We start from the raw sequence: 14618 nt of genomic DNA on the forward strand, positions 1-14618 counted from the left end.
CTTCCAACCTGCTGGAGGGTCGACGCTTCGGGATTCAGGATTAGATCCTACTCACGACGGATGCGAGTCTGAGAGGATGGGGAGCTGTCACACAGGGGGGCGCAGTTCCAGGGCAAGTGGTCTGCCCAAGAGGCCCTACTTCTGATTGACATACTGGAACTTCGGGCTATCTACAATGCTCTGACTCAGGCCTCCCCTCTACTCTGGGATCAGGCAATCCAGGTGCAGTCGAACAACGCCACGGCGGTGGCATACATCAATCGACAAGGAGGGACAAAAAGCAAGGCCTGCATGCGAGAGGTGTCAAGAATACTTCTCTGGGCGGAAAGAACTGCAAGAGCACTGTCTGCAATTTTCATTCTAGGAGTGGACAACTGGGAAATGGACTTCCTGAGTCGCCACGATCTCTACGCGGGGGAGTGGAGATTGCACCCTCAGGTGTTTCAACAGATCATTGACAGGTAGGGATGCACACAGATCGACGTGATGGCATCTCGCCTCAACAAGAAGCTTCGCTGCTACTGCTCGCGAACTAGAGACCCTCAGGCGAGCGCAGTGGACGCGCTGACGTCGCCTTGGCCTTACCAGCTGGTCTACCTACTTCCTCTGATTCCGTTGACTCCATGTGTGCTCAAGCGAATCAGACATCACGAAGTGCAAGCAATCCTGATTGCACCAGATTGGCCCTGGAGAGCGTGGCACGCAGCTCTTCTGGACATGTTTATAGACGACCCTTGGCCTTCGCCGCTAAGAAGGGATCTTCTTCAGCAAGGACCGTTCGTCTACCCGGACTTACGGCGGATTCGTTTGACGGCATGGACGTTGAGCGGAACATCCTAGCTCACAAAGGGCTTTCCAAAAAGCCCATTGCCACTATGGTGCAAGCCAGAAAACATGTGACATCAAAACACTAATCATCATATCTGGCAGAGATATGTTTCCTGGTGTGAGGAACCTACATATCCATCTGCAGACTTCCACTTGGGAAGATTCCTTCGTTTCTTCCAGGCTGGAGTGGATAAAGGCTTACGTCTTGGATCCATTAAGGTCCAGTTTTCAGCTCTTTCCGTCTTTTTCCAGAAGAAGTTGGCTATCCTATTCAGACCTTTTTGCAAGGGGTGCTTCACATACAACCTCCGTTTGTGCCGCCTATAGCACCTTGGGATTTGGATGTGGTGTTACGCTTTCTACAGTCCTCCTGGTTTGAACCTCTGCTGACGGTAGAAGAGAAGTACCTCACATGGAAGACAGTGATGTTACTGGCACTGGCTTCTGCTAGACGTGTCTCAGAATTGGGGGCCTTATCAATGTAAACGTCCCTACTTGGTCTTTTACGAGAACAGAGACCAGACAGCAGTTCATGCCGAAGGTGGTCTCCACGTTTCACTTGAATCAACCTATTGTGATTCCGTCCAGTTCTTGCACTTCTGCCCCTCCGGAGGCATTGGATGCAGTGCGAGCCTTGAAAATCTATGTCAAGAGGACCGCTCTGATCAGAAAGACGGATTCCTTGTTCGTGCTGTATGATGCGCAGAAAAAGGGTTGCCCTGCTTCAAAGGAGTCTATTGCTCGTTGGCTTACGCTTACTATCCAACAGGCCTATGTCTCGGCAGCCTTACCTGTTCCACTGTCTCTGAAGGCCCACTCTACGAGATCAGTGGGGTCTTCCTGGGTGGCTACCTGTGGAGTCTCGGCCCTACAACTATGCCGAACAGCTACCTGGTCAGGGAAAAACACCTTTGTGAAGTTCTACAAATTTGATACCCTGGCCAAAGAGGATACCCAGTTTGGGCAGGCGGTGCTGCAGATGTCTCTGCACGTTTCCACCCATTCTGGAAGCTTTGGGACATCCCCATCATACTAATCTGTCCCCAATATTTCTTATGGATGCTAGAGAAAATAGGATTTTAATACCTATCGGTAAATTCTTTTCTCGTTGTCCATAAGGGATATTGGGCGCCCGCCTATGTGCGGTGACTTTCTGCAGGTTATCTGTTATGGGTTACCTGTTCAGCTGTTGCTGTTTCTGTTGCCAGCCGTTGCTGGCCCAGTTATGTTATGGTGTGCTGGTGTGTAAATCTCACCACACATAGGGGGGAATTCAAATGTTTGAAAAGTCGGTTGGGTGTCTGTTTTTTCCTGTCTATTAGATAGGAAAAAACAGACACCTAAATGACTTTTCAAACAAATGAATTATTATTGTTGTTATGTTCCTTCTCCCAAGTATGTCATTTCTCCTTCGGGCATTGTTTTACCTATAACTGCCTGTGGGAGGGGGCATAGAGGGGAGGAGCCAGCACACCCAGTTGAAGACATTTTAAAGTGCACTGGCTCCTTTGGACCCGTCTATACCCCATCGTACTGATCTGTCCCCAATATCCCTTATGAACTACAAGAAAAGGATTTACCGGTAGGTATTAAAATTCTATTTTCCTCATAGATTGTAAGCTTCCGAGCAGGGCCTTCCTACCTCTATGACTGTTTGTTATTACCCAGTTTTGTTTTATCATTGTGTCCAATTGTAAAGCGCAACAGAATTTGCTGCACTATATAAGAAACTGTTAATAAATAATTAATAAATAAATAAATAAATAATAATCAGGATCACAAAAGATCTTCATTGACACAACAGTTGTGAGTTCACCTTCTCACCACACCAAACAACTCCTGTCTGTGTAAACTGGACAATCAGCACTGTATTTCCCTGTTTTTGACACAGCTACAACTTTCCATTTCTTCTTCAATTGTACGTTTATTTGCAGTATTCACAAACCTCTTCATGCACATGCTGAACCAATGTCATTTTGACTTTATATACTTGCAAATCAAGTCTGAATTTCCTTTTCTTTTTGCCTACCCTCATATCCTCTCATTAATTCCTCCTTCAACTTCAATTTCTGCACCTACATAAACTTTCTGCTTTGATCAAATTACTGCCACTGAACACTTCCAACACTGTACTTTCACCTGCATTTCTGCAATTCTACTGCTCTGTTTATCATACATCCACCACTCCTATTTCCAAATGTATACTCCTATTTACTCTATCCACACTACCAGTGTCGGACTGAAGAATGAAGGGCCCACCGGGGGGGTATGCAGTGGTAGGGGCCCATTATTAGAGGTGTGGCCAGCCTACAAAGGGGGTGTGGCCAGCCACCACAGAGGTTTGGCTAACCATTATAGAGTACCTGGGGCTAAATTTACTAAGATGGGAGTTCTATTTCAGATGGGATGTTGCCCATAGCAACATATGTATAATATATAATTCAAGTGCACAGTCTAGAACCTGATTCCTAGAGGAGGAGGGCCCCCCAGGCAGTGGGGCCTACCGGTGGTTTCCCCTGTACCCCTGTGGGCCAGTCCGAGCCTGCACACTACAGTATTCCCAGCCTGTCACTAACATCCTTTACTCCTTGTCTGCCCTAGTCTCTACTCCAGGCATTCCCAACCGCGGTCCTCAAGGCACACCAACAGTGCAGGTTTTAGTGATATCCAGGCTTCAGCACAGATGGTTAAATCAAAATAACTGAGGTACTAATTAAGTCGTCTGTTTTCAAGCCTGGGTATCACTAAAACTAGGACTGTTAGTGTGCCTTGAGGACAGAGGTTGGGAAACACTGCTCTACTCTGTCTCCTAGTCCCACCTCTATGCTTCTCTACTAGTCTCCTACATCTCCTCCTCTCTCCCAGTCCTCTGTCTCCCATCCACCCCACTGCTTCCCGTCCACTCCTCCCCTGTCACCCCACTCTCATCTACCTCTGCCCGGCCTTGGGCCCACTCCACCCCTCAGCCCTGCTTCCTCCCTCTTCTCCTCACTACCTCACCTCACGCAGAACCACACTTTACTCCCTCCATGCTCAACTCCTGCAGTGTCCCTTCCTTGCTCAGGAGCCAGCACCATCTCTACACCCTCTATATCCCTGCCTTATAAATTCATTTCACCTCATTGCTACAGCAACCCTGATAATCTCATACACATCACTGCCTCAGACTCTCTCCCTCTCTCCAGTGCCCTCTGCAGTGCCTGTCTGTAATAAACTGGTCTCCTCCCATGACCTTTTAATCTCCAATTCCCTGCATCTCCTAACGATCACTGAAACCTGGATTACCCCCTCCCCCTCTGAGAAAGTTTCTCCCGCTGTGCTCTGCTGGGGGACTCACATTCTCACACACACCCTGACCTGAGAGTCACTATGATGGTGGTGTTGGGGTCCTACTACCCTCTAGCTACTCAAACCAACTCATACCCCCAGAACCATCCGTTACATTCTCTACATTTGAGGTCCAAGCTATATGCCTCTTCCAGCCTGTTCATCTTTGAGTAGCTGTCATTTACCGCTCCCTTGGCATTCCCACCAAATTGACAACTTTGCTTCCTCACGTCCTCTCTTATGACATTCCCTCCATTATCGTAAGTGATTTCAACATCCCAATCAATATCCCCACTAAATGATCTTCCTCTAAACTCCTTAAACTCCCATCTTCACTTGGTCTCTCCCAGTGGACCTCCTGGATATGGCCTTCACTCACAGCTGTAATATTTCTGATATCTCCAACTCCCTGTTCCCCCTCTCTGACCATCACCTGCTCTCTTTTAACTTATCTGTCTATGCTTCTCCGTCTCTACCTCCTAAGGCTACCATCACTAAGCGTAACATTGAGGCTACTGACACCACTTACCTATCCTCCCCTGTAAGTCTATTTGCACATATGTTTTTAATAAGTGGAGGTTTGATAAACATCAATTTGGCTAATTGTGCAATTTACATTGCAGATTGCCTATGGGTTCTTATTTGAACTATTTTCTCCCAAACCCCAACATGGTCCTCATCCTCTAAGGCAAAGGCAATGGAGGTGGGCAAGGGATAAGATCTATCGCACTCATGCCACCCTATTTGGAATGCCTGATGGTGAGGTGGTGCACCATTTTCAGCTACCACCCAATGTCAACATGAAGACTCTCTTCATAATAGAGAATGATCTAGAACAGCGGTGGCCAACCCGCTGCTCTCTCTAACTCTGCATGCATCTCGGCTCCTGCATCCTGCTGCCCGGCACACTGCTAAGAGTGCCGGCCCATGAGCCAATCAGAGCTCATGGACCGCAGCAGTGACTCCTGATTGGCTGCCGGACCGCAAGCTCTGATTGGCTCATGGGCTGGCGCCATAAATAATATGCATAAGAGACTTGCTGAGGGGCAGGGGAGGCATGCTCTCTCCTCCCCTCAGGCTCAGCCGCCCAGACCAGCACTCAGCAGCATCACATACCAGCCCTCAGAGGCATCCCAGGCCAGCCCTCAGTAGCCCCCAGACCAGCAGCCCAGCGACAGCAGTTTTGAGCATTATTGGGGGCATAATTTGTATGGGGCACTGTACAGGGGCATAATTTGTATGTGGCTCTGTACTGGGGCATTATATGTATGTGGCACTGTACTGGGGCATGTTTACATTGGAAAGCAGAGACTAAGAGGGGATATGATCAACATCTACAAATATATAAGGGGACAATACACAGAGCTTGCGCGGGACCTGTTTTTGGTTAGATCAACACAGAGGACTCGTGGACACTCGCTCAGGTTAGAGGAGAGGAGATTCCGCACAATACGTCGTAAAGGCTTTTTCACGGTAAGGACAATACATGTTTGGAATTCCCTGCCCGAGGGAGTTGTAATGGCGGAATCTGTCAACACCTTTAAGAATGGGTTAGATAAATTCCTAATGGATAAGGATATCCAGGGGTATGGTGCATAGTCATGCATTATAGTTACTATAAATAGGGATAAAATGCAACGGCTGACAGCAGCATCAGTCAGAAATTTTAGTCAAATTATCATGCATAGGAGACCACAAATAGGTTGAACTCGATGGACAATTGTCTTTTTTCAACCTCAGATACTATGTTACTATGTTACTATGTATGGCACTGTACAACGTGACTAAAAACAAGGTCATACTCCTACAAACATCATATCGAAAGCTGTGTGCACAAAAATGGGGTGTGGCTTTATGAAAACTAGGCCACACCCCTATTTTTTGCACATTTGGCGCGCACATGATAACTGCTCTTTCACTTCACTGTAGGTCTTTTCTGTCTCTTTGCCTCTGACTGGTTGGCCACCCCTGATCTAGAAAGTAAAAAAACATTCCCTATAGTTTGTAAGCTTGCGAGAAAGGCCTTCCTACCTCTACGTCTGTCTGTTTTTACCCAGTTTTGTTCTATTACTGTTGTTCTAATTGTAAAACACAACAGAATATGCTGCGCTATATTAGAAACTGTTAATAAATAAATAAATTCCTACAACAATTCCTCAACTGACACATTTCCTATGTGTGCGACACTTTTGTGCCTCAGGGTCCTTCCAACATACTGTTGTGGAGTGGTGGGTGGACTTTCCAGCCATCATTTTTTAGGATTCTGAGGAACGTAATTAGGGCTTTCAAGAAATGCAAAAGCCAGTTCATATCAATGACATTGGATGAGGAGTCCCTAGCTGTGGCCAAGCAGCAATTTTGTGCAATTGCTGGCTTTCCACATGTAATAGGAGTAGTGGTGGTTGGGACCCATATTCCATTTGATGCTCCATCACATAATGAAAAAATCTTTAGGAACAGGAAACATTTGCATTCTTTAAATGTGATAGTGGTTTGTGGCCTATCCCTCCAGATCCTTTCCCTGAATGCCAGTACCTTGGAAGTGCAAATGATTCATATGTGATTCAGAAATCAGGGATATGGAAGAAATTAGGATGGAAGTTGGTGATGCGTGGATTTTGGGTAACACAAAGAGATGAAGAGTGCTGGTATTTAAGCAAATTTTATATATGCTGTTATCAAGCTCCCTATTCTGTGATAGTCCTGCCCCTGCACCTTGAATGTTGGCACCTTCATTCACCTCCTTTGCTCCAAAAGATGTTATTTGGAAGCACCCATTGTACTTACAGAGAGCAGAGAGAAAGTGCTCGGACTGTGGGTGCTGATGGGTGAGGAAGCTGTGCAGAGGTTCAAGATACTCTTGTAAGGCAGGCAGCAGGACTTTGCCGTTACTACAGCACATGCCGTGGATCTCCTCCTTCCACTTAGCATGGCACCAGCTACAAACTGACTGAGGACCAACATCGACAGTCTTGTCCTTAGCTTAATCAACTTGATACCTGATAGATTTTTAATGGTCCAAGGCAATAGTTTAATTGGACACCTTTTTTATCGTACTTAGTTACAGCTGCACGGTTAACTTTTTTTCTCTGAATCATTTTTAACTGCCCTCCTATGAACACCAGGATGATTTTGAGTATCATTTTAGCTGCATCCTTAACTTGTTTTATTTTTGCGAATAGCGTCTGTGAAACTTTTCCTGCACTTTTTTCCTCTCTTATTTACATGAGGTCTGAGCTGCAGGAACAGTGTCATCAGAACTGAGATCAGTTGACAGAGCAGTACCGGTTGATGAAGCATGTAGGAGGACTGACACAGTTCTGACAGGGGACTGAAGAGGACGGGCATAGTTCACATTCCATAGGCTCATCAAAGTGCCCCTCCATCAAATTGTTTGAGAACACACCAAAACAATAAATGGATTAAATTGTACAGGAATCTGTAGTCTCAGTGTCTTATTTTCTGGACAATGGGATATACAGTGCATCCGGAAAATATTCATAGCGCTTCACTTTTTCCACATTTTGTTAAGTTACAGCCTTATTCCAAATTGGAATAAATTAATTTTATCCCTCAAAATTCTACACACAATGGGGGTCATTCTGACCCGGTCGCATGCAGCGGTTTTTCGCTGCTGTGTGAATGGGTGCGTAATGCGCGGATGCAGGGCGCGTGCGCAAAGCTGCCCGGCGACAGGGGTCACTGGGTTACGTCACGGCTTCCGACGGGAGTGGTCGCAGCGGTGACCACTAAGAAGATTGAAAGCAAGGAGGCGTGGAGGGGTGGATCCGGACCGTTGGAGAGCATTTTCGGGGAGTGGTGAGTGTAGCGCAGGCGTGTCCAGGACAACGGAGGGCGGAGGAGTGACGTCAAAGCTGGACCCATCATCGCTGGATCCATTGCACAGGGTAAGTATGTCCAGGGCAACTCTTTTTCAGCTTGATTTTTTTTATCTTAGCAGGGCTGCACAAGTGATCGCAGCCCTGCTAAGCTAAAATACACTCCCCCAGAGGAGTGGACTGTTGATCACAGCAGCAGCTAAAAGTTGCTAGCTGCGATCAACTCGGAATGACCACCTATACCCCATAATGACAACGTGAAAAAAGTTTTTTTGAGATAGTTGCAAATTTATTAAAAATAAATAACTAAGAAATCACACGTACATAAGTATTCACAGCCTTTGCCATGAAGCTCAAAATTGAGCTCAGGTGCATGCTGTTTCCACCGATCATCCTTGAGATGTACCTACAACTTAATTGTAGTCCAACTGTGGTAAATTCAGTTGATTGGACATAATTTGGAAAGGTACACACCTTCCCTTTGTTGGGAAAAGTTATACCGGATAGGCCCATATTTATTTATAGAAAAGCACCATCATTACAAAACCATCTAGTGAGAAGCAGTGTGGAGACTAACTCCAGACAAAGTATTAAAACCAAGGGGTTCCATCGCTGTGGGGATTGTTTGATGTGTAAAACCGTCAAATCCAAAGACAGAAAAATTCACCAATTTAGTCATCAATGATAGGCCAGTTGAGATAAAAGAATTTATTTGGTGCCATTCTAGAAACGTATATGCTCTGGAATGTTCATGTGGTTATTTTTATGTTGGTAAAACCACAAGGAGTTTAAAATTAAGAGCAGCCGAGCATATTTACAACATTCGTAAAGGCCTACTCACTCACACCGTTTCAGCTCATTTTAAAGAATGTCATGAGTCTAAGGAGTGCAAAATAAAAGGCTTTTGGGGTATACAACAAATACAACCCAATTGGAAAAATAGAAATATAGAGAAAAGATTATGCCAAGCGGAGATGAAGTGGATCTACAGTACCATTTAGGCACCCTTGTTCCCAAGGGACTAAATGGGGATTTCGAGTTAACATGTTTTTTGGCCTAAATATTTCTAATTTAATACTTTTAATTACATAAGGACCTTTTGATGTGCACTACTTTTATGACTCTATACATCCGCCCGTTTTATTTAGTTGTCCATCTATTTTAAATTATGCTTGTTTTTAATCACGGTCTCCTATTTTTGAGGTACTGTGTCACATTTTATACGGACATTTAAGTATTATATCCCCATTTGAAATGCATCGGCAGAGATACTGTTGGTCTATGGAATGTACGTCGACTGTTAATACATCTTCCGGGAATATGAGGAGACGTTTTTGCATAACTTCCGGTACTGAGATGACTACTTCCCGACCGGTGGAATGCATTGGCCGCGAGTGGAACGCACGGCCATTCCGGATGTAATCTGTTTCTTTGGACTGCGCTGGCGCGGACATTAGGGGAGCCGATTAGCGGCGATTTAGTTCTGGTGATATCTGTATTAGTTAGGGTATACAGTGGGAGCCAGGGCGAGCAGTTTACACGCTTCTGATTAAGGACAAATATGTCTGAAACGCGTTAAGCGTACTGCTCTCCCTATTCATACCATCCCATTGAAAGGCTGCCGTTTTGGAAATCCTGCACTGTTATCCTGCTCCGGAGCTTGTGACCGTTAACCCAGATCCACCAGGGGACTTCAAGGATTCTCCAACTTGTTGCTGCTATTGCCTGAGAGGGATTTTTTACACGCGCTTTTGACCTTCTATGTTTGTAAGTGTACTGTATTATTAAACTCCAGTGTTTTAAAATGATAATTTGCACTATGATATTCTATATTGTGTTCCCCTTTATGAGCTAAACTTGGCTCTTGTATATACGAAAGGGACACAGTTTGTTACAGATTATATGCAAAGGAATCAACTGGAGCATTACAAGATAATTGTGAAGGTGATACATCTGAAAACACGGTACTGTTCCCTTTGTCTGTGACTTTGTGTTGAAATTAATGGTGAACTGGTCTATCTGTGGAGCGCTTGTAACCTATTTCTTACTTCTTTGAAATTAAAGTTATGCAGAGCAAGGTCTTTGTGTCATACAGACAAGTAGTTTACATAGAACTATTTTCTGCATAAAAACCATATAAAATTTGGAATAAGGAGGAGATCAGTAAAAATGTGAAAGTGGATAAATTGTGTTTGTCTGAAAGAGAAGCAGCAGCTTCAGCATTTGTGACTGTTGCTTGTTCTGGAGACACTGAGTTATTGTACAAACTGGTTGAAGGCTTGTAGGCTGTTTTTACCTTTACTGTTTTTATATTGAATCAGTGCAGCTGATGAACGTCGTCTGCGATTTAATTTTGCTTGACATAAAAGGTCTGAGGGAGACAAGAAAAACATTTTAACAAATTAACAGGATAACAGCATTTTCTATGAAAAGCACTGGTGCATGCAGGGAAGGATTTTTAGTACCCGGAAAACCCCCTTATGAAACTGCAGACAGTGGAGCCTATATGGTAAGCGCTGCCATATTCCAGTGAATCACAGCATTATGCTATGAGGTGCAGGGTCTAAATATGCATTGTGCCATAGCTAGATTAAGAAGGGGGGGTGCAGGGCATACTCTACTCCGGAACCCTCTTTGTCGGGGCCCCTCCAGCCGGAACAGACTGACATCACTAGCTCTCCCTCTTGTGCAACAGCAGAACCAGGTGGTCAGAATATGAGCTGGACAGTATGCAGTACAGGCAGAGACACAGGAATATCCAGTTTTCTGAGATACCGATGGAGCTTCCCGATCAGAGGAGAGATAGATAACAGGTTACACAGGACCCAGACACCTACTCCCTGCCTGAGTGCCTGTGTAACCTGTTATCTAAAGAGAGCATGTGGGTCTAGAGAGAGACACACACAGTCCTCCTGAGTCCTGTCCCAGTGTGTTTTGCAAGATAAATTATAGATTTTATTTTGCTGTGTATGTAAGGTTGTTTAAGTTGTTTTTGTTCCACTACAGGAAAACTTTATAAAGTAGTCGTCTCAATTAGGTGGTGCTATAAACAGTACACACGCATGGTGTGGAATAAATGCTGCAAAGTTAAGAGTGCTTTCAAAAATAGAAGTGTTAATAGGTTATTTTTAGCAATTTACAAAATGCAAAGTGAATAAACAGTAGAGAAATCTAAATCAAATCAATATTTGGTGTGACCACCCTTTGCCTTCTAAACAGCATCAATTCTTCTAGGTATACTTGCCAAAAGTCAGGGATTTTGTAGGATTATAGTCAGGTGTATAATTAACCAGTCATACCAAACAGGTGATAATGATCATTGGCAGTACGGATGGTGAAATGGTTAGCATTACTGCCTCAGAGCACTGAGGTCATGGGTTCGATTCCCACCATGACCCTAACTGTGTGGAGTTTGTATATTCTCCCATACTTGCGTGGGTTTCCTCCGGGTACTCCGGTTTCCTCCCACAATCCAAAAATATACTGGTAGGTCAATTTTCTCCCAACAAAATTAACCCTAGTGTGAATGTGTGTGTGTGTGTACATGTGGTAGGGAATTTAGACTGTAAGCTCCACTGGGGCAGGGACTGTTGTAAATGGCCAAATATTCTCTGTAAAGTGCTGCAGAATATGTGTGCGCTATATAAATAACTGGTAAAAGATAGATAAATAAATAAATATGTAGGTTGAAACACAGTCATTAACTGATACAGAAACTGCTGTGTAAGAGGATTAAAACTAGGTGAGGAACAGCCAAACTCTGCTATAAAGGTGAGGTTGTGGAAAACAGATTCATGTCACAGGTCATACACCATGTCAAGACTGAGCACAGCAACAAGACAAAAGGTAGTTATACTGCATCAGCATGGTCTTTCCCAGGAAAGATTTCAAAGCAGACTGGGGTGTCAAGAAGTGCTGTTCAAGCTCTTTTCAAGAAGCACAAAGAAACGGGCAATGCTGAAACTTATTGCATCAGATGAGAGACATCATGCTTACTTCCCTTCAAAGTCAGAAGATGTCCAGCAGTGCCATCAGCTCAGAACTGGCAAAAACCACTGGGACCCAGGTACACCCATCTACAGTTCGGAGAAGTCTGGTCAGAAGTGGTCTTCATGGAAGAAATGTGGCTAAAACACCATACAGATGTAGACATGCTCATCTTTGCTGCGATGTAGCATGCTACAACATGGCTTACTGCATGGCATGCCAGGCTGCGACTATTCATGAAACCGCTGGCAACGAGCAGGTAATTTGAAAGTAATTAGGAGCTTTACTGTAGGGCATAATGTATCACGGGCATTGCGGTATATGCCATAATTTGGTGCAGGGGGCATAATATGGTGCAAGGAGCATTACTGTGTGAGGCTTAATATGGTGGAATATGCTTTTTTTTCTGAGATGGCCAATGTCTATTGTTGCAGGGTCAAAAACTGGAGTGTTCGGTAGTCTTTTCCTGCAAGGTCACGCCCATATTAGTAAGGTCACGCCCCCTTGCCAGGAGCGTGCGCAAAATGTTTTTCTTTTTCTTTCCTATAGTGTGGGGAGGGGAGGGGCGGCACATTTTTTTTAATGCTCGCACTGGGTGCCAAATTGTCTAGAAACAACCCTGCCCATAGCAACCAATAAGCATCTACAGGTATCTACCATTTATCAAGTACATTCTATTCAGTGACCGGTAGCTCCTTGCTTCTCCACTTATCCACCTTTCCACTCTTTACTTTTGATAGATTTCTTCTATAACCTATAGTCACCTGGTCTCTGAGGAGTTTCCAGCATGAAGCTTGTTTGCAAGACCAGCCCAGCATCATGAAACACTCCGATAGTGTTGGAACCGCTCCCCGGAGTGCAGCCAATGTCATACTTCTCCACAGAATCCCAAACCTTGTGCAAAAAAAGGAGAGAAAAGATCTGTTGCACTGGAGAATTCTGATTGTATTACGGTTATTTATTTTAGAAAAATTCTATAGATTTTTAACAATTCTTCGCAAGATAATCTTATATTGTCATTTAAAATGAAATATTAAGTTACATTTTAATAAGGTGCATCACAAACAGATCCCTTTGTGTAAAATTCCAGAGTCCCAACCTTGCAAGAAAGACACAGGATATCTGAGACTTACACATACAGTAAGCACATCCATAAAGACTACATATTTGTAGTCTATCTACAAATGAGGAGGGCCACTGCCTTGATCTAGTATTCACCAGACTATGCTCCATTTCTGAATTCACTAACACCCCTTTCCCTCTCTCAGAGCACAACCATATCACCTGTATGCTTTCCTTCAATACTTCAAACTCGGTGTCACTGAAGTCCTCCAATCCTCCTCAAACCCGCAGAAAAATTAATGCAAACTTGAAGAACTTTCCACCTCACTCTACACAACTGCTTTCACCTTTTTCTGCATTCACTTCTCCTGAGATGGCTGTATCACACCTGAACCAGACTCTAGAGATAGCCCTTGATGAAGTGGCTCCAGCTAGCCATTACACTCAAAGTAGGCCTAGATGTCAACCGTGGCACTCTAAAGTAACAAGACACCTACAAAAACTGTCACGTAAAGTTGAACGCCAGTGGCGTAAATGTCGTATCCCAAGTGACCTCCTCACATATAAGACTGTCTACAACTCTTATCGCAATGCCCTGGACACTGCCATACAAACATATTTCCAAACTCTCATCTCTGCTCAAGCCTCTAACCCCAAATGACTTTTTAATACATTTAAATCACTTCTTAACACTCCTTCATCCAACCCACCAGCCACTGTCAAGGCGCAAGATCTTGCTTCCTACTTCAAAGTACAAGATTAATAAGATCTGAGATGAAATGTCATGTTCTTCATCAACCAGTGACCTACTCAATTCCCTACCTAAACCCTCTGGCACTTTCTCTTCATTTGATCCCACAAATGAAGATGAAGTATCAAAACCTCTTCTCATCCTCCTACTCTTCTACCTATCCTCTTAATCCTATACCCTCACAAATAAGTAAAGCTCTTCCTCCTGTGCTCATCCCAACCTTAACTAACATCTGTAATCTTTCTCTCACTCTATTGGTATCTTTCATTCACTGTTCAAGCATGCAGTGATCACTCTCATTCTGAAAAACAAAACAAAATTCTGAACCTAACTTCCTCTCAAGCTACCGTCCCATTTCTCAGCTCCCTTGCTTCTCCAAGAAACTTGCTTACACTCGCCTCACACACTTTCTTAACTCATACAACTTATTGGACCCACTTCAATCACGCTTTCGTTCCCAACACTCCACAGAGATAGCACTGACTAAAGTAGTGAATGATCTGGTCACTGCGAAGTGTAGAGGCCATTACCCACTTCTCATGCTTCTAGATCTCTCTGCTGCTTTTGACACTGTTGACCACTCTCTTCTCATACAAACACTGCAATCCCTAGTCTTAAAGACACAGCCCTTTCTTGGTTCCTATCGTACCTATCTAATCGCTCCTTCAGTGTTCGCTTCTCTGAATCTACCTCCTCTTCGCTACCTCTTTCAGTTGGAGTACCGCAAGGCTCAGTCTTAGGTCCTCTGCTTTTCTCAATCTATACCTCATCTCTTGGGAAACTAATCAGCTCTTTTGGATTTCAGTATCATCTGTAAGCAGATG

The 14618-nt window shown here is 44.3% G+C and overlaps 1 protein-coding gene across 1 annotated transcript in view; it reads right to left on the minus strand.

Annotated features, from left to right (window-relative positions):
* Positions 1 to 14618, minus strand: part of LOC134936128 (complement C3-like) — a 613812-nt gene that overhangs the window by 284136 nt on the left and 315058 nt on the right. Inside the window, exons 15-16 of the mRNA XM_063931045.1 lie at positions 12746 to 12875; positions 10291 to 10365 (exon numbers count right to left, since the gene is read on the minus strand). Coding sequence (XP_063787115.1) covers positions 10291 to 10365; positions 12746 to 12875 — 205 coding nt within the window. The remainder of the gene's footprint in view (positions 1 to 10290; positions 10366 to 12745; positions 12876 to 14618) is intronic.

Source organism: Pseudophryne corroboree, chromosome 6, assembly GCF_028390025.1.
Source record: "Pseudophryne corroboree isolate aPseCor3 chromosome 6, aPseCor3.hap2, whole genome shotgun sequence".
Lineage (NCBI taxonomy): Eukaryota > Metazoa > Chordata > Amphibia > Anura > Myobatrachidae > Pseudophryne > Pseudophryne corroboree.